A 20,953-nucleotide genomic window follows, 5' to 3' on the forward strand; every position below is an offset into this window, starting at 1 on the left:
TCAACTTAATTATGTAAAAAATAGCCTTCTGTTTGGCATAACCTTACATCCTTATTTAAAGTCATTCCTAAAACTTGTCAGTTGCCAAAATTATAGACATTCATATAGACAGAATTTTTCTTAGCCAACTTTTCATCAAGATTATCAGTGAAAAATAAATCAAGGGCACATATGCTTTTTCATATTTAACATTTTAGATTATTTACCTTTGTAACTGGGGATGCTTCTAATTCTAATGAACTAGGAAAGTAAGTCTGTGAAGTTTTGCTTTGAATGAGCAGCTGAGAGCAAAGTGTTTTTTCTTTTATTAACAGATAGTGGGAATGTCTACGAACATACTTTGAGCCATGTTGCCTCACATGTGGGTTCAAAATATGATGGAAAGAGGATTTATGTAATGCTGCTGAAGTTTTCTTTCCTGAAGGACCAAACTAAGAGTTAAGCTTTCAGTGGTTAAACTAGACCCAATCCATACTTGTTCACTATTATTGCAACCAGAAGGAGTGGAAGCTCAGCTCTGTTCTGGTACCTCTGGCACAGCCTGTGGTATATTGGACATTCATAGATGAGCTGCAGCAGTGATATAGGATGTAATTTTTTTTTTCAGGGGGTGATGGTGAAGGAATAAGTTCTTCTGTCTCTTGAGGAATGGGTCTTCCTCAAAGGTTTTGCTTTCTTAGATGGGATGTCAGTGCGCATTACTGTGTGTGCAATTTTAGTGTTTCGTATTGATTTCTGGGAGATTCCCTCTGGTTGGTTTTCTATTATTTGGAGGCTGTTTCTGGTTTTGGGCCTCTCTATTCTAACAGTATGGGGACTTTTTGAATATAGAGGAAGACTAAGACATTTATCCTCAGGCAATTGTCTAATCTTTTCGAAGAATATTGAATTCTCTTTCACTACTAGGCTAGTAAATTTTAAAAACCCGACTTCCAGTGTGTTCTACTGGAGAGACATAATATGTCTAAACTACTTCTAGGTTATTATTAAGCCCCTGTAGATCCAAGTTTTTCAGTACAAAAAACCATGCGTGATTAATATACTTAGAGTCACAGATTACACTGAAATTATAGCAAATATGATATCTTTAATGTTGCTAATAGTTTTTTGATTTACTTCTCTTGTTACTCTTTAGCTATAGATTTTGAGACTGTTGGGAGTTTGAAGCCATAAAGCTCAGTAAATAATATAACCAGAAGCAAAACATTATTCTATAAACACAATGAAACCTTCTCTTTTACCTAGTGGATCAACTGCAAGAATTGGTCCTATTTCAACAGGAGGGCCACAGCCAAACTTGTTCTTGGCAATAACACGGAACTTATATTCTTGTCCCTCAAGCAGCCCTGTGATGTCACATTTAGATCTCTCAGTCTCTATTGGTTGTCTCCAAGTATGCATCTTGGCATCTTTTCTTTCAATGATGAAGCCTGTTATTTCACTTCCTCCATCATCTTCTGGATCAGACCAGTTAAGTAGACACATTTTTCTGTTTGTTACAACAGGTTTTAAATCAAGAACTGGACCAGGGACATCTGAAAACAAAACAAAGCCAAAAACCAATGTAATAAGATAGTAACATATGGGAAAATCCTATGAAAATCAATGCAACATTCCTTACCAAAAACTTCTACCCTGGCTGCTGCAAATTTGGAACCACAGCTATTTGTAGCTGTAATCACATATCTGCCATGGTCTTTTCGCAGTGCATCCTTGATAATTAGTTCAGATTTGGTTCCAACATTGTCTATTACAACGCGGTCTTTATCCAGCTCCCCTTCTTCTTTGGTCCATACTTTTGTAGGTACAGGGCGACCCGTTACCACAGCTGGAATTCTAAGAGTCTTCCCAGCCATTATTTGTATTCCACCCTTGACAGAAACATCCAGTTCCACAGTTGGAGGCTCTGTTGAAAGAGAACAGTCATACATTAGCCCATGAAAGATTAAAAAATAGTCCTGTATAGAGAAAATATCCATAATTTTATTCCAATAATGTTAAGTACCTTGTGGTTCAGCCACAGTAACAGGTTCTGTTTCTCCAGGCGGTCCTTCCCCTGCGACATTGACGGCACTCACCCGAAGTTTATAATCAGCACCCTCTCGGATTTCTTTGACTGTGTACTGACGGACCTTGATCATCTTCTCTGTGCAGCGTGACCATTCATTTGTGCCAACCAACTGCTTATCAACAAAATAGCCAATAATTTCCCCACCGCCATTGAAAGCTGGGGGTTCCCATTCTAGTTCAATAGTCGTAGAGCTTGTGTCAGTGACTCTTGGGATAGGTGGCCCAGGCGGAGCTAGAATGAATGAAGATATAAAAATCAAACTCCCTGATGATTTTAAAATGTACAATAACTTGTTCTACTCCACCTTCTTCTTAAGGAACTACTTACAGATTGGATCATGTGCTGTTTTGGGATCTGAAGGTGGACTGAACTTTCCAGGTCCAGCTGCATTTTCAGCACATACTCTGAAGACATAGGTGAGTCCTTCTAATAAGCCATCTACATTGGCTTTCAAGGCATTCAGAAGGCTTTTGTTGACACGAGACCAATGTGTACTATTAACCTCACGTTTTTCAAGCCAGTAACCCAAAATGGGGCTTCCGTTATCTTTTGGTTCATTCCATTTCACTAGCATACTGTTGCTGGTAACATCTTCCACAATGGGCTTATCTGGTGCATCAGGTGGTTCTGATAAAAAAAAAAAAAAAAACACATTTGAATTAATTCCCCAATATGACATAAAATGCAATTTTACAAGCTGTAGTAATTATATACCAAAGTACATGGTAAAAGGCAAACTTTAGATGCCAAAGGAAACTTACCAAATGGATCTTTAGCTACAAGTGGCTTTGAAACACATGGTGGACCTGGCCCAAATCTATTTTCAGCTCTTACACGGAAGAGGTACTCTTTTCCTTCAATCAGTTTTGTTACTGAATATTTGCAATGTCTAAGTGTTGAAGTGACAACTATCCATTCTGAGTCAGGTTTTGTCTTGTCTTTCTTTTCCAAAGTGTAGTTTATGATTTCACTGCCACCATCATCAAGGGGTGGTTCCCATTTACAAAGGACTGAGGTCTTTCTGATATCTTCAAATACAAAGTTGATTGGTGGTCCCGGTGTATCTAATATTTCAAAAGAGAACAGTAATCAAAAACATGTGTGGGAAGGGTTGCTATGGAAAATGTAAATGTGAGCATGCTCCTCTGACATGATTTCTGGTTTTCCCACATCTATCATTGTATTCTATTAGCTAATAAATAACAAGGTCAGGCGATTTCTTTTACATGGCCAGGAGATAAAATATGACTGAGGATAACTTGCTGAAGCTATGTCCCATTTCTTTTAACTCTCCCCCAAACTTTTTATTTTTATGTTTTACTAAAACCTTTTTCAATTGGAAAGTGTAGTTTTAATGACTCACCTAACACACTGACAGTACAAGGAGCTTTTGCGATACCGTGGTCATTTTCAACTTTGATCATATACAGACCATGGTCAGGTCGGAGAGAATCTCGGACACGTAGCTGAGATTCTCCCTTTTTGCTGTTGTCAATACTCAAACGCTGTGTCAGAGGCAGGACAAATGGTTCTTCTTCTTGAACTTCACCCTTCCTTCTTCTAACCAAGGGTGCTGCACGCTTCTTAATTTCCTCTGGTACAATAGCATTCTCATCCTTTATCCATGTAATAGTTGGGTAAGGTGATCCAGAAATACTTGCATCAAGTGCTATTTCATCACCTCGTTTCACTTCTAGGCTTGTTCTCAGAATGACTTTGGGGGCATCTATAATGATCATAACCAATAAATGTTTTCAGTTCTGATGAAAACAACTGACAAAACATTATTTTCATTTATTTCAAAATGGAAAGTGGTAACTCCATTAAACAAAACTTACCAATGGGATCTACAGCTTTGGTTGGAGGAGTAGCCCGAGAAGGTTCACTAATACCCGCGGCGTTCTCTGCTCGCACACGGAATTGATACTCTTTCCCCTGTTCAAGTCCTTTTGCTGTATAGGTCAGGATTGGTACCAGGTGTTCATTGCATCTCTTCCACCTTTCTTCACCCTTAGCAATCTTCTCTATGATGTAGCCCATTATCTTGCTTCCTCCGTCATACAAAGGTGGCTTCCATGTAATAGTCATTGCCTCTGCTGTAGGATTATGAACCTCTACATCTACAGGTGGATCAGGGGGTTCTGAAGAATAAGAAAAAAAAGTTAGTATCAGGAAAACCACCTTCTTAAAACAAAACTATGGTTTATTAGTTCTTAGCCATAGTACATCTATGCCCAAACTTACGCTTTGGATCTTGGGCAATGACTGGATTTTTCAGTTCAATATATTCTCCTCCACCAATCTTGTTGACTGCTTTAACACGGAAGAAGTATTCACCATTTGGTATGAGATCCTTCACAGTCCACGACAGTTTATTCTCACCAGACATGACTGGTATATATGTTCTTCTCCCAGCTTCTCTGCGCTCCAGGACGTAATGAAGAATTGGGGTTCCACCATCAAATTCTGGAGGTTCCCAGGTTAACTTACAAGAACTCTTGGTAATGTCACTTGCTTTAATATCTTTGCATGGTCCAGGTAGGCCTATTACAGAAATGGATAATTATTCTAGTAATCCTGAAAAATCAGCATTTTAATAATGCACTTGTCTCTAAGTGGGGCTATCTGTATTTTGGGTAGGATAATCTTTGATGTGCTGGAGTGGCATTCACACTGCAGAGCATTTAGCACCCTTGGCTCCCAACTACTAAATGTCAGTGGTATCTACCCCAAGTCTGTGTGCCAAGGAAAAATGGCCCCACAAATATCCAGACATTATTTGCAGAGCCGGGGGGAATGCAGAAAATGTTACTATCCCTGGTTGAGAACACTATGGGAAAATGTGAAGCTGTACAATTAAAAAATTGTAGTCATTTAAATATTCTTTGGGTATGCTAATATATTTTATTTAAATTAGTATTTCACATGCAAATAATTAAAACTAATATAAATTACTCTAATAAGAGTTTAGCAATTTCATCTCTTTAGAATTGTTTTACTTCTCATACGGAAAGACATAATCAGAAGTGACAGTTAGTTTACAAGTGGCCAGTTCATGAAGTCATTTATACTGTTAATAGCACTGCAAAGTTAACTAATTTCCTCTACATGTGAAGAATGTCTGGTGTTTCTTCCAACAATGATTACCTATGACTTTGACATTGATTGAGGCTGTTGCTGAGCCGAGCTTATTCTCCAGTGTAATGGTATAAACTCCAGCATCTGCATGGACACTCTTGGGAACTTCAAGGTGGGCTGAGATGTGATCATTCTTCATTGTTAATCTATCACTTGCTTTAACTTCTTTGCCATCTTTATGCCAACTAACAGTTGGAACTGGGACAGCTCTGAAGGGAACAGGAATGCTTAACTTTTCACCTTCAATAACAATAATGTCATGAGTCTCCAGGTCAATTGTTGGCTTGCCTGTAAGATATCATTCGAAAGAGCAAAAAAGAGAGTATGTCAAAATGCAATGCATGAATAAAGGGTATTTTATTAACTGTAAAAGACATTGTGCTCTTACAGTCTGGGTCTTTGGCAACCACATTTTCAGAGATTTCAGATGGCTCGCTGACACCAATAGCATTGACTGCTCTCACTCTCAGGACATATTCTTTGTCAGGAACAACACCTTCTTCAACCTTGAATTTCAAGTCCTTTATTGGGCGAGAATTAACTCGCATCCATTTCTCAGTGCCTACTGGACACATTTCAACATGGTATCCTATGATAGGACTTCCACCATTTTTCTCTGGAGGCTTCCAAGCAATGGCAATGTGTTTTCTCCCAGCATCAGTCACATGTAGGTCAAGGGGTGGTGAGGGAGGACCTGCGAAAAGAGTGAAACATTCATATCCACCGTCTCATCAAGTTCTAGACAATATCTTGTGTATAATCAGCACTACTTACTTGTTGGATCTTCAATGGATAGGATTTCTGTGGGTTCACTTGGGTGGCCAACTCCAGCTTCATTTTCAGCCCGAACCTGAAACTGGACCTCTGTTCCTTCAATGACATCAGTTACTCTGAAGTTACAGTCAGGTCCTGCAGTCTTTCCAGCTTTCACCCAACGGGTACCTAACCTTTCTTTCTTCTCAATGATATATCTATTGAAATAACAAAGCATTTCATTAGCATTAATGAAAAAACATTGTTGAGATTTTGCAACCAAGTGTAAGTTATTCTTTATGAATTAATTCAAATTCTACCTCTGAATTGGTCTTCCACCATCATTTTTAGGTGGCTCCCACTTTAGGTCAACATGTCGTTTTGTCACATCAACCACTGCCAGGGCATAGGGTGGTCCAGGAGTGGCTGAAAGCAAAATAATCAATGATTAGGAAAACCAGAGGGAAGGTGATAATCTCCTGTCACAAAAATTAAGTGTGAGAGCACTTATTGTCACCAAGATTAAGTGTGAGAGCATACTAAAGGTGTCTTTGGCCAGCACAGAGTCCTCAATTTCGGTGTAGTCACTTTGTCCTATAGCATTTTCTGCAGCAACTCGGAACACATATAAAGAGCCCTCAGTCAGCGGGGTGACTGTGCACTTGGTGTCCTTGACAGTGGTATCCACTGTTTGCCAGCCTTTTCGCCTGACGTCTCTCTTTTCTACAATGTAGTTGGTGATGGGGGACCCTCCATCTTTCTCAGGAACTGTCCATTTTAGGTCTGCTGTATTTTTTGTGATATTAATAACTTCAAGCCAGCGTGGTGGTGATGGAGGATCTGAAAAAGAAGGAACGAAAACAAATTCATTTTTGTTTTATTACCCAATAGTCAGTCTGAATGTGCAGGCAGTCATTAAGAAATAATGTAGCCAGGAGGAAATAATAGTAATGAATTTTTCATATTTTCTCATATCGTAGTTCATAGGCAGACATTAGAAGAATTTACATACCCCAGAAGTCAAGAGTGACTTACATAGCTTCTCCCGGCAAAGCACAGGGTCGCTGGGTTCACTGGGTTCACTTTCCCCAGCCTTATTCACAGCTCTAACTCGGAATGAGTATTCCTGTCCTTCCATGAGCCCTGGGAGCAAGTGCTGAGTGGTGGGAACCCCTTCCGCCACTCTGACCCACTCATCTGTCCCAGTCTTCAGCATTTCAATGATATAAGACTCAATCTTTGCGCCTCCATCGTGTTCTGGTTTTGTCCAATGCAACCTTAATGATGTTTTGCCTACATCTTTTACAGTTGGTTTTCCAGGGGGCCATGGAGGATCTGTAAGCCAGTGAAATCATTGTTTAGGTTTGTCAAAAAGGAGTTCATATGAGCTTCAAAATAACCACAAAAATTATGTAAATAATACCTATGGGATCCTTTATTAAGATTGGTTCAGTTGATTTGCTTGGTTTTCCAGGTCCAGCAAGATTTTCAGCCAACACACGGAATCTGTATTTTTTCTTATTGGTGAGACCTTTCACTCTGAATTAGGAACAAAGTGCATGTATAACATCATGGTAAGAAGCAGAAGAAGCCTATGTTTACTTTACACAGAAGAGACTAATTTATTTAAATTGTGAAAAGATGATTTGGAAATTTAATTGAAAAGCACTTCAATATAAATTAAAGTTGCTTTTTAACAGGCACACTTTAGACTTGGCCACACATACCAGTCTAATTATAATATCTATGACAATGATCATTATCATAATGTACTGGAGGATCAAATACTTTGAAACTTCCTGAAGGTTAATATTTTAGAGTAAACTAAGAAATGTGCCCTTGAATGGAATTTATATAATTTTTCAAATTATGAGGTAATAGCAAATATGAGTAAAAGTAGTTTAAAAATGTTTTAGCAATATATAATCATCTGTAATCCCAAGGAATACTAAAGAGTAAACATTTGAATATACTGCTGTCTTAACATCTTGATGGGGATTCTGAGCATACCTGTATGTTGTGTCCTTTACTGGCATCTTATTGCATCTAACCCATTTATCCGTATCAGGATCCAGTCTTTCAACCCAGTATCCAGTGATTGGGCTGCCACCATCATCATCTGGCTCACACCACGTGAGAGTCACTGCATCTTTAGTGATATCAGAAGGTTCTAGGCGAGTTGGAGGTCCAGGTGGATCTATAGACAGGATAATGGTGTAAAATGTTATATGTCCTGTATATCAATATGCCACCAAAATGCAAGTTTGACATAAGCATCCTTTTTTTTTTTTTTTAATCAGCTTATTGAGAAACTTACCAAACTGATATTTGGCTGTTATTGGAGAGGCCTGAACTGGTTCACCAACACCATACATGTTTTCTGCAGCAACTCTGAAGATGTACTCTTTATTGGGGATTAATTTGGTGGCCTTGAAGTTTGTATCCTTGACGGTGGATGAGAGCTTGTGCCACACTTCACTATCAGTTGCTCGTCTCTCCACAACATAGTTTGTGATCTTAGATCCACCATCATCGCGTGGTGGGTTCCATGTTAGAAGACATGACTCATTGGTTACATCTGTGATGTCAAAGGCAGCTGGTGGTCCAGGTTTATCTGTGTATGGCATTACAGATGCAGGAAAAAAATTGTTCACCATGTTTTATTTATTTATTTATTTATTTCAAGAAAGTAACTGCAAACAGTTTATCCCCTTTTAAAATGAGAACCTTCCTTACCTAAGACGTTCACTTCCACCACAGCAGTGGCCCGGCCACACACATTCACAGCCTCGATGATGTATGTGCCAGTGTCACTTCTCTTACTATCAACAATAGTCACTGTGGATTTCTTAGGGACATTTTCAATGGTAATTCTTTTGTCCTGCTTCAGAATCATATCAGCCTTTGTCCAAGTTATTTTAGGTTCAGGTTTCCCGGTTACAGTGGCAGGAAGTTCAATCTTGGTCCCAGCTTTTACGGTGAGACCAGCAAGGAGCTTCACATCGAGGAAGATTTCTGGGGCCTCTGAATTGGAAAAGATTATTTATGATGTTATCAAGTTCAAGCAGATTTAAGGTCAGAGGCCTATTTGATAAGACAAAAATCAAAAATAGATACCTTGTGTGTCCACAGCCTGGATCTCCTCTGTGGGTTTGCTTGGTTTGCTAGCGCCCTGCCTGTTTAAGGCCTTCACGCGGTAGGCATACCATTTGCCTTCCTCAAGACCTGTCACTTCCATCCTGTCAGAAAACAGAATAAGATGTTTTACTGTGATGTCAATAATCGTTTCATTGTGTAGTACTCATGGTCTTTCAAAAATTCAAACCCCTGGTATAATACTAGTCTTTAAATTAAACCTGGATTACTTCAACACTATAACTGAATACATTTTCATTTTAATACTGTCATGAAAACCCTGAGCATGAAGTACATTCAGCAGCACCTTTAAAAACCAGACAGACACGCCGGCAGTATAGGATTCTCAATGAAAAAAGACACACATTTAAATTTTCCCCAACAAAGCCCATTTTAGTGACTAGGAGTACACATTTACTCTCATGCCAAATAAAAAACTCACTTTGTTTCTGCAACAGGTTCTCCACAGGCAACCCATTTATCAGAACCACGTGGACATCTTTCAACTATATATCCTTTGATGCGTGAACCACCGTCATTTTTAGGTGGATCCCATGTTAAGAAGATGCTATTGGCTGTTCGATCTCTCCATTTAACATTCTCTGGTGGGTCAGGTACCGCTATAACATTTGGAAGAGAGAGTCAGTCTTACGCAGGGCACCTATGCAGTTCTCTTCACATTGCCAACCCCTGCCTTGCCCCATAACTTCAACTCTAGGTCTAAAAGCAAAAACAGGCAACAAGATTAGGTAAGAAATCATTAAGAATGTACTCACTTGCAGGAGCTGACATATTTACAGGTTCATCAACATATGCAGGTTCTCCAGGGCCACATTTGTTACGAGCACAAACTTTAAATAAATACTCTTTTCCTTGAACAAGATCAGGAACTGTGAATTCTAGATCAGTTACAAAGTCCATAACCTGGGACAAAGAAATATAGTTAATTAGCTATTTTCCAAAAACTCTTTCCCCAACTCAAATGATTTTTACCAAGTCAGTAGGGATTTTTTTTTTTTTTAATTTTTTACACATTTGGTAAGGCTCACAAGACAAGACAATTACAATTATACAACCCTTGGTTGAGCTACCTCAGGAAGCGTTAGTACCGATGCATTCTTAAAAAGTTTTTGTACATTTTCAGTGAGGTAAAGGTAAGAAGTTGTAGCACACAAGATTTGTGCATGGCATCCCAACCTTCTGGGATTTCCCCTACTCCCATTTTTGGCGTTGATGCAGTGCTGCTCAAAACTCACCTTAGTCCATGTTTTCCGGCTGACTTCTCGTTTTTCAACAACGTATCCGGTTAATGGACTTCCTCCATCATCATCAGGTGGTTCCCAAGTCAAATGTACTGAGTCCTTGGTTATATCACCAAATTTCAGTTCTTTGGGTGCACTTGGGCGAGCTGAAAAGAAATGCACTCACAAGTCACTGTCATTAATAGTCTGAACTAATATTTGTCAATACTACCAAATCACCTTAGATGATAAACAGTTAGTTCCTTACCAATTACATTGACATCGATTTCCCCAGAAATTGTTTTCACACGGTTTTCTAATTTCAGTGTATAAATGCCCTTGTCTGAACGTTCACTTGGAGAAATGACAAGTTCGGCATAGGCAGACAAGGTCTTCATTTTCACACGGTCCCCTGTTTCTAGTACTTTATCTCCAAAACACCAGGTTGCAGTTGGCCTTGGATAGCCTGTACTTGGAACCAGGATCTTGATAGGATTTGGGACAATAACTTCCAGACCATCTTTAAATGCACTTAAATCCATTGTTGGTTCAACTGCAAAGAAGAAAAGTTAATGAGTCTGCAGTGCCATATTTAAGTCCCTGTTGCCCCAAAGTAACTATGTTCTATTCCCCGGTCTAAAAATAAAATATCTATTTACCAAATGCATCATCAGCGGTGAGAGGACCAAGAATTTCAGATGGATCTGAAACACCAGCTTTATTTTCTGCAGATACTCTATATAAATATTTATTTCCTTTTTCCAATCCGGTAACCTACAATTATGAATTAATATTTGTAAAAAACACATACAGTTATGTCCATGATCCACACTGAATATTCTTTTTTATATGCAAATGACCTACCTTGTAAGTCAGTTCAGGGACAAGTTTCTTATTGCAACGAATCCAATTATCTTTTCCTTCTTCACATCGCTCAATTATATAGCCTAATACTGGGCTTCCTCCATCTTTCAGAGGAGGTTCCCATTTGAGTTGAACTGATGACTGAGTCTGATCTGAGGAAGTTAGGTTTACAGGAGGACTTGGTCTCTCTGGAATAAAAGAAAGAGTTGGAGCATACCATTTACGTTAGTGACAATTTATGAAGACAATGTTGTAATCAATTATATCATCATCATTAAAATAACAGATTTATTGAATTCACAAAGTAAAGTAGGCACAGTCTGGGTTTCTAGAACTTTATCCAAATTTTTATGATATTCTACCTTTTTATTAACTTTCATTGAACTTGATTTATTTTAATTGATAGGCCTAATATCAGGATTTCATGCAGTAATTATTTCCTTTTTTTGATGGGCTTACCAATTGGATCGGCAACTTTGACGAAGGGTGTGGCTGCACTTGGTTTTCCGACTCCAATTCGATTTTGGGCTCTCACTCGGAAACTGTACTCCTGTCCTTCTACCACATCAGTAACAGTTGCAGACAGGTCTTCAGCTCTCACAGTCATGGCAGTATCCCACCTGATAGAAGTCTTGTCTCTTAATTCAATGACGTAGTTTGTGATCTCAGCACCTCCATCATACTCTGGTGGTTCCCATGTCAGTGAGACACCAAATCGATTCACATCAGTGATGGTTACATTCAAAGGAGGGCCTGGAACATCTAGATTTCATCACAGAAGAAGAAAATAGGAGTTTTGGGTTAACAATGATGATGAAGGCAAAGACCGCAATTTACTTAAAAGCTAGCTTGCAATTTACTTAAAACTTCTTACCATATTTACTCCTTGCTTCTACAGGAATGTCAGTTTCTACTGGTTCACCAGTGCCAACTCTGTTTCTTGCACTTACACGGAATAGATACTCAACTCCTCCTTTCTGTAGACCAGTGACAGTAAACTCACAACTGTCTGCACGGTCTGTGGCCAGAACCCAGGTCTTTCTCTTAATGTCACGTCTTTCAACAACGTAACCTATGATTTTGCTTCCACCATCAGTTAAAGGTTCTTCCCAAGCAAGGCTCACTTCACCATCAAATGTTTCTGTCACTTCTAAGTTACGTACTGGCCCAGGAACATCTGAAATTCACATATAAAGGAATTTTTTAGTGTGCTGTCTTACTTTTAAATTGTGCTTTGCCAGTTAAGTCTGAGAGACCCAAGGGCTTACCAATAACTTTTAGATTGATGAATCCTTCTGCTTTTCCATGTTTGTTCTGAAGCACAATTTTATATCTCCCTTTGTCTCCTTTCTTGGCTTCTAAAATTCTGAAAGAAGTTTGTTCAGCCGTAGTAGCAATGGTTTTTGTAGACAAAGGTTCATTTTCTTTAAACCATTCAGCTTCTGCTTTGGGGTAGGCATCATATGGCACCACCATTGTCAGAGGCTGGCCAACATCAACCACAAGGTCTTGGTCACCTGTCTTGATTTTCGGTGCAGCTAGTGAGAAAGATAAAATGTGAATGCTTTCGACTATTAAACACAACCAAGCTACATCATATGTTATTATGCATTTGTCAGCAAATATTGGTTACATAACCTTGGAAGTATGCCACAGTAGCTTTATAGCACAGAAAACTAAGTGGCTTAGACTTCTCATAGCTTTTTTTGGTTGTTTTTGTGTGTGCAAGTTAGATTGGAGAGTAGAGGATTGGGAACGGCACAAAATCATAAGACATGCATTCCTTGCCAAAAATAGTGACATAGGACTCAGTGTAGTGCAAAACATGTTTTGTTTTTTGATAGAGTAGGCACCGCGTACTTAGTTCAATAAATCAGAAAACTTTTTTCCTATGAATGAGAGGTACACTAATGGCTTTTTCATGAGGACAGTGTATAAGGATGTCCTGGGTCAGGATGAGAACATACCTAAAAGGCACACAGGGGTTTGTAAAGTAGGAGAGTATAAGACTGTCTTTAGATTTGCCAAGACTCTCAGGGTGATAGCTTAGTTCTAGCCTAAGTTTATAAACAGTCATCATGTACTAGGAACTGTTCAACGTTCTGGCATATAAAGATTATTGCTATTAATTTCCTCTTACTCAAGACACTTACTTTGTAGTGAGCAAAATTAGAACTGTTAACATGTGGGTAGGGCTTGCTAGAAATGAAAGACCCTCACAAGGATTACCTCATTAAGTAACTGTGAAATCGGAAATCTAACTAATCTCTGTGATATTGGAAGGATATTTTAAAATAAAAGAAAGGGACTGACCTGCCAGTTCAAGCTTAGCTCTGGCTTCTTTATCTTTGGCAATAAATCTGTATTCACCCTGGTCGCGGGGCTTAATATCACAAATCTGTAGTCGATGTATCTTTCCTTCACTCATCATCTGGTGTTTATCACCCTGGACAACAACCATGTTATTTCTTAGCCATTGGACTTCCACCTTATCTTTATTGAGTTCTGCTAAAAAGACAACATCAGCACCAGGGGCTTCAAGAATATCTTGTGGAGGCCTGATGATCTCAACGGGAATTTCTGGAAAGAAAATGTGAAATAAATATAAATATGTTTACATTTTGATTAACAATTTTAAAAAATTGGTAACATTAGAATTGTCCTTTCACTTAATATGTACCTTCCACAAAAAGTCTAGCACGAGACTTCCTGTCTTCTACTCCACAAGCATATTCACACTCATCATCCAGCCTGCAATCTTTTATAATGAGTCTGTGTATACTTCCATCTTTTTCAAATTTGTATCTAAAGGAGACATTGGATTATCAGTTAGCTTGCATAATGGCCACTAAATTGTCAAAAGTGTATATATAGCTATGGAAATAGAGAATAAAAAGATCTTGCTTACTTTTTGCCTTCTTTGATTTCTCTCCCATTTCTGTACCATTTTACATTGGCTTTCTCTCTGGAGAGCTGGCAGGAGAAGACAGCGTCATCAAACTCAGTGACTGTCTGATCTTCCAAGTGTTCCACAAATTCTGTAGGGGCTTCTATGATGAGAAGCTCAGCAACAGATTTGTCTTGTCCAGCAGTGACAATGTATTCACCTTCATCTGGGAAGCCACAGTCTTTAATAGTTAACGAGTGCTTGTATTTATCAATTCTGTATGAGACACGGTTGTCAAAAGGCACTTCTTCACCATTTTTGGTCCACTTCAGTTTTACATTGAGACGATTCACCTTGCACCAGAATGTGACAGATTTCTTCTCCATTGTTTCAATATCTTTAAGAGGCTCAACAATCCTAAGGTCTTCCTCTGTTGTAAAGGAGAAAAATATGTTTATTTTAATTATTTTCATAATAGAAACTGATGAAAAAATCTCTAGTGGTATATAAATTACTTACCTTCTACTATTAGATTGGCTGCACTTTTAACATTTTCACCTCTGTGATTGGTCAAAGACACATTATAGTTGGCTTGGTCGTCTAAGCGTGCATCTCTAATTCTGAGGGTGTAGACCAGGTCTTTTTGGAGAATAATGTATTTTGAACTATCAAATATGGCTTCTTCATTTCTGAACCATTTGGCTTTGGCACCTTCAGTGTTGACTTCACAGTTGAAGACAACTTCTTGTTGTTCCTTCACCCGGGTGTCCTTAAGAGGAACTACGATCCTGAGTTTTTCTGAAAGAAACCAACAAGACTTTATAGTATGACGAATGATCAAAGTGGTAAATACAAATACAAAAAAACAAAACAAAACAAAGAAAAAACCCGAAAAGCAATAACAAACTTACCAATGACTGTCAAGTGAGCTGCTGCTCTGGCGGCCCCTACCATGACGACGTAAGTGCCCATATCTTGTAATGTGGCATCTTTCACAACTAGAACCCTCTTTTTACCATCAGCAATAACGTCATATTTATCTCCAGATTCAAGTATCTTATCATCCCTCTTCCACTGGACTGGAAAGCTTTCTTTTGATATAGAGCAGACAAATTCAGCCTTTTCTCCTTCAAGTATTTCAAGGTTTTGAGGCTTTGAGATAAATTCAGCAGCCAGTTCTGGGAAGAAAAAGTTACAAGATATTAGAAACGTATGTCTTTGTACTTTAAATCTAGCAAGTGTGAATTGTTAGAAATAAAAGATTATTCACTGTAGTTTTCATACCATGTACTTTGACTTTGCCATCGGTTCGAGAGCTTGGGAGTCGACAGTTGTAGTTGCCAGCATCCTCAAGGTGAGCGTTCTGAATGACCAGGATTCTCTTCCGTCCTTCAGTCAGTATTTCATATCTTCCTGTTTCAATGATCTCCTCATCCCCTTTATACCAAATCACTTCTGCGCCAGGTTTGGAGACTTCACAAACCAGTTTTATAGTGTCTGTTTCACTAACTTCAATGTTGGCAAGATTTTTGGTAAAGACAGCTTCTTCTTCTGCAAACATTGAAAAAACAAAAGCCGCATTGAGTTAAGTTGGAAATTATTATTTTTTCCCAACACATATACTTCACAAAGAATGACTTTCCTCTTACCCAGAACTGTCAGCATGCCAGAAGTTCTCGCTGTCCTTACTTCACAGGAATATTCAGCTTCGTCATCCAGTAGACATTTGTTGATGACAAGAATGCGCACTGCTCCCTTGGATATGATGTCATATTTTTTGCCCTTTTTAATTTCAGCACCATCTTTAAACCACTGAACCTATATTTAAGATAAACAGATGATCAGTTTTCTTGTTGTTCCTTCACACAGGTGTCCCTAAGAGAAACTATGATCGTGAGTTTTTCTGAAAGCAACTAACGAGACTTCATAGTTTGAAGAAGAACCAAGGTAGCAGACACAAATATAAACAAACCCCAAAAGCAAGAACAATCTTACCAATTACTGTTAAGTGAGCTGCTGTGATATTATTATCAGTTATTAAAAACAATGGGATCATATAAGTTTAGAGCTATAGTGAGCCTTAGACATCATGCAGACTAACTTCTTGGATGTGTAAACTGAGGCTAGAAACTTGCCAACGGTAGTTAATGGCAACAGGAGGTACTTAGTTGAAACAAATATAATTGCTGATATTTGACTTTTACTGATCTAAGAAAACAGCAATTTTATATGGTTCAAACTAATAATTAAATCTCCTGATTGTGAGTCCAGTGTTTTTCAAGTAATAATAAATTAATAATACTAAAAAGAGAACAATTAAAGTCAAGAATACATTTTATACTAAAATTATCTTTAAAAGTAAAGTGGTAACAAGAGAAAGTTTTGACTAACTTTTTTTTTTTCCATTTTGGCTAGACCAAAAGTAAATATAAAGTTATTTGACAGTATAAGGTGACAGGTATACAATCACAGACCTTAGCATTTTCTCGGGAAAGTTCACACTCAAATCGAGCCATTTCTTTTTCTCTAACTTGAAGGTCTGTGAGTGGTCTTAAGAATTCCACATGAGGAGCTGTAAAAGAATGTCATTAGAATTCAAAATGAGGTTTCTGGAAATTTACTCTGACATTACCATAGTATTCATTAAGAAAAAGTGACTCTTTTATAGGACCTTTCCATCTTAATAGACTACAACTGACTTTGAAATCACTTGAAGCCCATCAGATATGATGCTTTGCTTTTTAGATATCTCTGTAATTTACATAAAATTATGTGGCATTCTATATGTTCAACTAGTGTGCATGTGTGTGTGTATAGTATATATACTAGGGAGCCATCTCAGTTCTTTTGAATAATAGCTGGAGGAAAAATCTTCATTTGTACTGCACCAGACTTGAAAGATAACGTCAAAGGAAACAGCAGACACCAGTGGCAAAGAAACATTGTCTTCTTTAAGGCACCCAGCACAATCTTTGAGAAATTAGCAGAATTCAAAGATAAAACACGTGAAGCACTACGGCCAGCCTTGTGTATGGCTAAGAGGCATGAGGCTGTGATTGAAACATATATTCTGCTTTTTAAAAAAATCAGCTTTGAAGACATCACATATAAGTCAGGCATAGCATCTATTAGTGCAATAAAGCAATGTGTTTTGTATGGGAGGGTGATTAGGATTTTACATCTGTTATTTCATTCATCTCTAGAATTAATTCAGCTAGTGTATAGAATTAGGGAGCTGTCCCCTTGTCCTTCCTTCTTTCAGAGGTCCTTGTGAGTCCTTCCCAAGATGACCATTCTTGAGCAATAAGATTCTGAGACAAATGCTGGCTAATAGGTTTGAAGATACGCTCCTTGCAGCTGAGCCTTCTTGGAATGAAGGTAGATGTCGAGGGGAAGAAGGAGACCCAACAAGCTACTTTGACATAAGCTTGAGCAGAGCAACCACAAAGTGGTAAGAAAAACATGGTACAAGATGCATGAAGCACAGAGTCACTAGGTTGTAGCTGTTGACAGATGGGAAGCAACCGAACCAAACAAACAAATATTTCACAAAAGTACGCAGAAAAATGTCATCACTGGACAAAGGAATGAATGAAACAAATAAGCTAGCATGTGGCATTTTGAAAAAAGACATTACATTTTTCACCAGAGGAAGAAGTAATGTTAAAAACCATTAGAGTTCTCTTCATGCAGAGTCCAGGACTCAAAGGATCCAGGGCCTTACTCTATCTTCTTATCCATTCTTATTCTCAGAGATTGAATCATGTGACTAGGCTTTGTCATATTACAGCAGATCTCTATTATGCTCCTATTCAGACTGAAATTTCATGCTCATTTTCTAGTTGTTCCCCACACCTGAAAATTCATTTTCCTTCCACATGGAAATCACTTTTACTTTGTTTTTAAAATTAGAACTCCCTACTTATCTTTAAAATTCAGTTTCTCCTCATCCATATCAGGATATCCATACAGTAGACTGACCCCATGTAGACAAAGAGCACATCTACTCACTACTCAGTGAGAGAAAAGAAGCATAGGGAAAAGTGATTGCTCCATCATTAATCAGACCAGACATAGAATAAGACTTTTCTTTTCTTTTTTTCTTTAAACACATAAAGGATCAGGTTAGGTCAGTGTCAATACTAGAAGTTGCCAAGAAATGCAGTTAGGCCAAGAAGGGCATGCAAAAAGTGTTGTGTTGTTTTGTTGTTGTTATCAAAGAATTGCGAATGACAAGTCCTTTGTAAGAAGAATACTTACGCACGACATTCAGGTTACAGGAAGTCTTAAAGTCCTTAGCATCACAAGTGTATGTTTTAATATCCTCTGGAGTACAGCCATGTATAATAAGTTTTCTGACCCTGCCATCAGCAACAATTTCATACTTCTTGCTTTTGAGGATTTCTGTCCCATTTTTGAACCATTTCACCTTAGCATTTTCTCTGGAGACTTCACACTCCAGCACTGTAGTGGCTCCCTCTTCGACCGTCTGGTCCTCAAGAGGCTTAGTGAATTCAACTGGGGGTTCTGAAAGAATCATACTCATTAGCCAAGGTACTGCTTTCCTTCTCCAAGAGTTTTGGTACCATCTCAACTTTCCCTGCCATCTCCAGAGCTTTGTTCTGTCCTAAGTTTTATTTTCAAGTTTTGATTACACTCAGACGTTTTCCTCTAATAATGATATTTTATCATTATTTGTACAGACAAGAGGAAAATCATTTTTAAAAACTAGGAAACATTAAGGAAATAACAGCCAACTCTTGGTTAATAAAGTGATGGATACCTAGCTTGATAATAATTCTTCCTCCAGCTGGCTTTTGGAAATCTAGGATGTGCAAGAAAAACAATAGAGATGGAAGGAGGAAGTAAAACCTATGCTAGTCAATTTTGACTCTTTAAAAAGATAGCCTGTGAAGTATTTTGTTATGCTAAAAAGTAAAATTAGACTTTTGATTATTTGGTTGATTTTAAACATCTATAGTACTCATCATATAAAGATAATTGAGAGTTGGCATTATTTATGAGCCTCTGCCTTATACATGTTTTTAAAATAAGCCTTGTAATTACCTTTCACAAAGAGGTTGGCGTGAGTTTTGAAATCTTTTGCTGTTAGTTGGACTTCCCCAGCATCTTCTAACTTTACATCCCTCAGAGTAAGTGTATGAACTTTTCCTTCTGAACGTGTGACCACCTAGTTGTTTTAAAAAAAAGAATATATGAAACAGCAATCTAGTATATGGGTGCATTTAATTCATTTAGATAAAAATAAATGGAAATAGAGCTTTCCAAGTTGTTTTATAATCATATATTTAGCACATATGCATTCAAAAATAATTCCAACCAATAGTTTCGGATCTTTTAAGAAAATTTTAGGCTTTCATAGTTACCTTTATATAACTGCTAGGTGGCCTTTCACGTTGAAATTGCCCAGGCCGATTTCTGTTTACATTTGTGGTCTTTTTTGCATATGCGTAGATATATGGCACATATATATTTGTGTATATATATGTGTGCCCCCATTCTGCTACTGGGCTTATATATACATAAAGGAAGAACTTAGAAAAGCGAAATCATGAAAGGATGAAAGAAAAATATCGGCTATGGCAAGCTAAAAGTAAACCTTATATTCTGTATGTAAGGTGTTCGCCATGCAACAACAAGCTATAACTCTTCTTCCCATTTATTTTAGCAGTTAAACTTATTTTGCAAACCAATTAAACCTGTGATTAAAATAATTGGTACAACCTATTAATGTTGTTCAAAACTGCAAATGAAGGTTGGACTCTTCTTCCCTTTTCATGTGTCTAAGCATCAGGAATGGGAAAATCAGATGTCAATGGTATGACAGATAGGGTCATTCTGACAGTAAAGATAAGAGATGTGGGGGTTCTTCCAGTTCTATGATATAAAATTCCTAAGAAGCTGCGCCCTGTCATCCAGACTGATTTTGCACTGCTTAAGAGTTTACTTAGAGTTAAAAATAATGTAAAGGTTTTCACCAGTGGAACTATTTATTATGCTGGTGTAAAGAAAAGAATCAGAAATAAGGTTTCATCTGAAAGTGTCTTCTTTAAGAACTGGGCATGGTTAGTCACATAATTATCTTAATAATTGAGGGTGAGCGAAAAACATAATAAGGAAAAATAACAGCTAGGAGAGGGTAATTAAACATGTCCTTGGAACACAGCTACTTATCCAAGGGCATGGTGCTGAAATGGGGAAAATTTGTTTTTTAATAACATTTCAATATAAATTTTGACATGCAACTTTTGGCTATTTGAAAAGGTGTCTCAGTTTCTAACCCACCCACAGATATGTTTTATCTATTAATATTATGTTGCTTTATCATCTGAGTTCCACTGTAGCTACTCTAGGACACTGCTCAGAATGCAGTATGTCTCAATAAACAGCTTGTACACAATCTACTCCCACTATGTTAAAAGAAAGAAAAAAGGAAAACTGGGGTACCTTATAAAAATAAATCAATGAAATGAATGTTGAAGATTTTGCAGTAGATTGTAGGAATAATGTTAGAGATTTTAAAAAAAATATTTAAAATGGAAGCATATTACTATAATATGGTAGGCTTATGACTGTGACAAAACTATTAAAGTTTTATGTTTAAACTTCTCAAATTTAAAATTTAACTTTAAAATTATCAAATGCCATTTGGAACTTGGCAGTCCTTTCTTAAACTGACAGCCAAAAACAACTACAACAATGAAGAAAAAATGCAAACAACTCATGTCTACAAGTTTCTCTTCATATTTCCTATTCCTATAGCTTGTTTTTGCTTGTTTGATTATTGCAGTTTTGAAGGCTAAAATTTTTACAAAAAGTGAATATTAAAGGTTGGAATTACAT

General features: G+C 37.7%; 1 protein-coding gene across 4 annotated transcripts in view; it reads right to left on the minus strand.

The window, feature by feature from the left end:
• Positions 1-20,953, minus strand: part of TTN (titin) — a 272,326-nt gene that overhangs the window by 81,136 nt on the left and 170,237 nt on the right. For all 4 annotated transcript variants that reach the window (XM_025405605.1, XM_025405603.1, XM_025405604.1 and 1 more), the window contains 38 exons: positions 19,157-19,280; positions 18,350-18,616; positions 16,564-16,661; positions 15,739-15,907; positions 15,374-15,640; positions 15,001-15,267; positions 14,609-14,887; positions 14,111-14,519; positions 13,883-14,007; positions 13,516-13,782; positions 12,471-12,740; positions 12,077-12,379; positions 11,662-11,964; positions 11,203-11,390; positions 10,998-11,112; positions 10,607-10,891; positions 10,354-10,505; positions 9,874-10,021; positions 9,540-9,717; positions 9,080-9,201; positions 8,699-8,986; positions 8,280-8,576; positions 7,973-8,159; positions 7,386-7,501; positions 6,998-7,297; positions 6,503-6,802; positions 6,283-6,388; positions 5,984-6,180; positions 5,598-5,903; positions 5,219-5,497; positions 4,316-4,615; positions 3,910-4,212; positions 3,435-3,797; positions 2,833-3,135; positions 2,399-2,698; positions 2,006-2,302; positions 1,622-1,906; positions 1,242-1,535 (listed from right to left, as the gene is read on the minus strand). In XM_025405605.1, coding sequence (XP_025261390.1) covers positions 1,242-1,535; positions 1,622-1,906; positions 2,006-2,302; positions 2,399-2,698; positions 2,833-3,135; positions 3,435-3,797; positions 3,910-4,212; positions 4,316-4,615; positions 5,219-5,497; positions 5,598-5,903; positions 5,984-6,180; positions 6,283-6,388; positions 6,503-6,802; positions 6,998-7,297; positions 7,386-7,501; positions 7,973-8,159; positions 8,280-8,576; positions 8,699-8,986; positions 9,080-9,201; positions 9,540-9,717; positions 9,874-10,021; positions 10,354-10,505; positions 10,607-10,891; positions 10,998-11,112; positions 11,203-11,390; positions 11,662-11,964; positions 12,077-12,379; positions 12,471-12,740; positions 13,516-13,782; positions 13,883-14,007; positions 14,111-14,519; positions 14,609-14,887; positions 15,001-15,267; positions 15,374-15,640; positions 15,739-15,907; positions 16,564-16,661; positions 18,350-18,616; positions 19,157-19,280 — 9,157 coding nt within the window. The remainder of the gene's footprint in view (positions 1-1,241; positions 1,536-1,621; positions 1,907-2,005; positions 2,303-2,398; positions 2,699-2,832; positions 3,136-3,434; positions 3,798-3,909; positions 4,213-4,315; positions 4,616-5,218; positions 5,498-5,597; positions 5,904-5,983; positions 6,181-6,282; positions 6,389-6,502; positions 6,803-6,997; positions 7,298-7,385; positions 7,502-7,972; positions 8,160-8,279; positions 8,577-8,698; positions 8,987-9,079; positions 9,202-9,539; positions 9,718-9,873; positions 10,022-10,353; positions 10,506-10,606; positions 10,892-10,997; positions 11,113-11,202; positions 11,391-11,661; positions 11,965-12,076; positions 12,380-12,470; positions 12,741-13,515; positions 13,783-13,882; positions 14,008-14,110; positions 14,520-14,608; positions 14,888-15,000; positions 15,268-15,373; positions 15,641-15,738; positions 15,908-16,563; positions 16,662-18,349; positions 18,617-19,156; positions 19,281-20,953) is intronic.

Source organism: Theropithecus gelada, chromosome 12, assembly GCF_003255815.1.
Source record: "Theropithecus gelada isolate Dixy chromosome 12, Tgel_1.0, whole genome shotgun sequence".
NCBI lineage: Eukaryota > Metazoa > Chordata > Mammalia > Primates > Cercopithecidae > Theropithecus > Theropithecus gelada.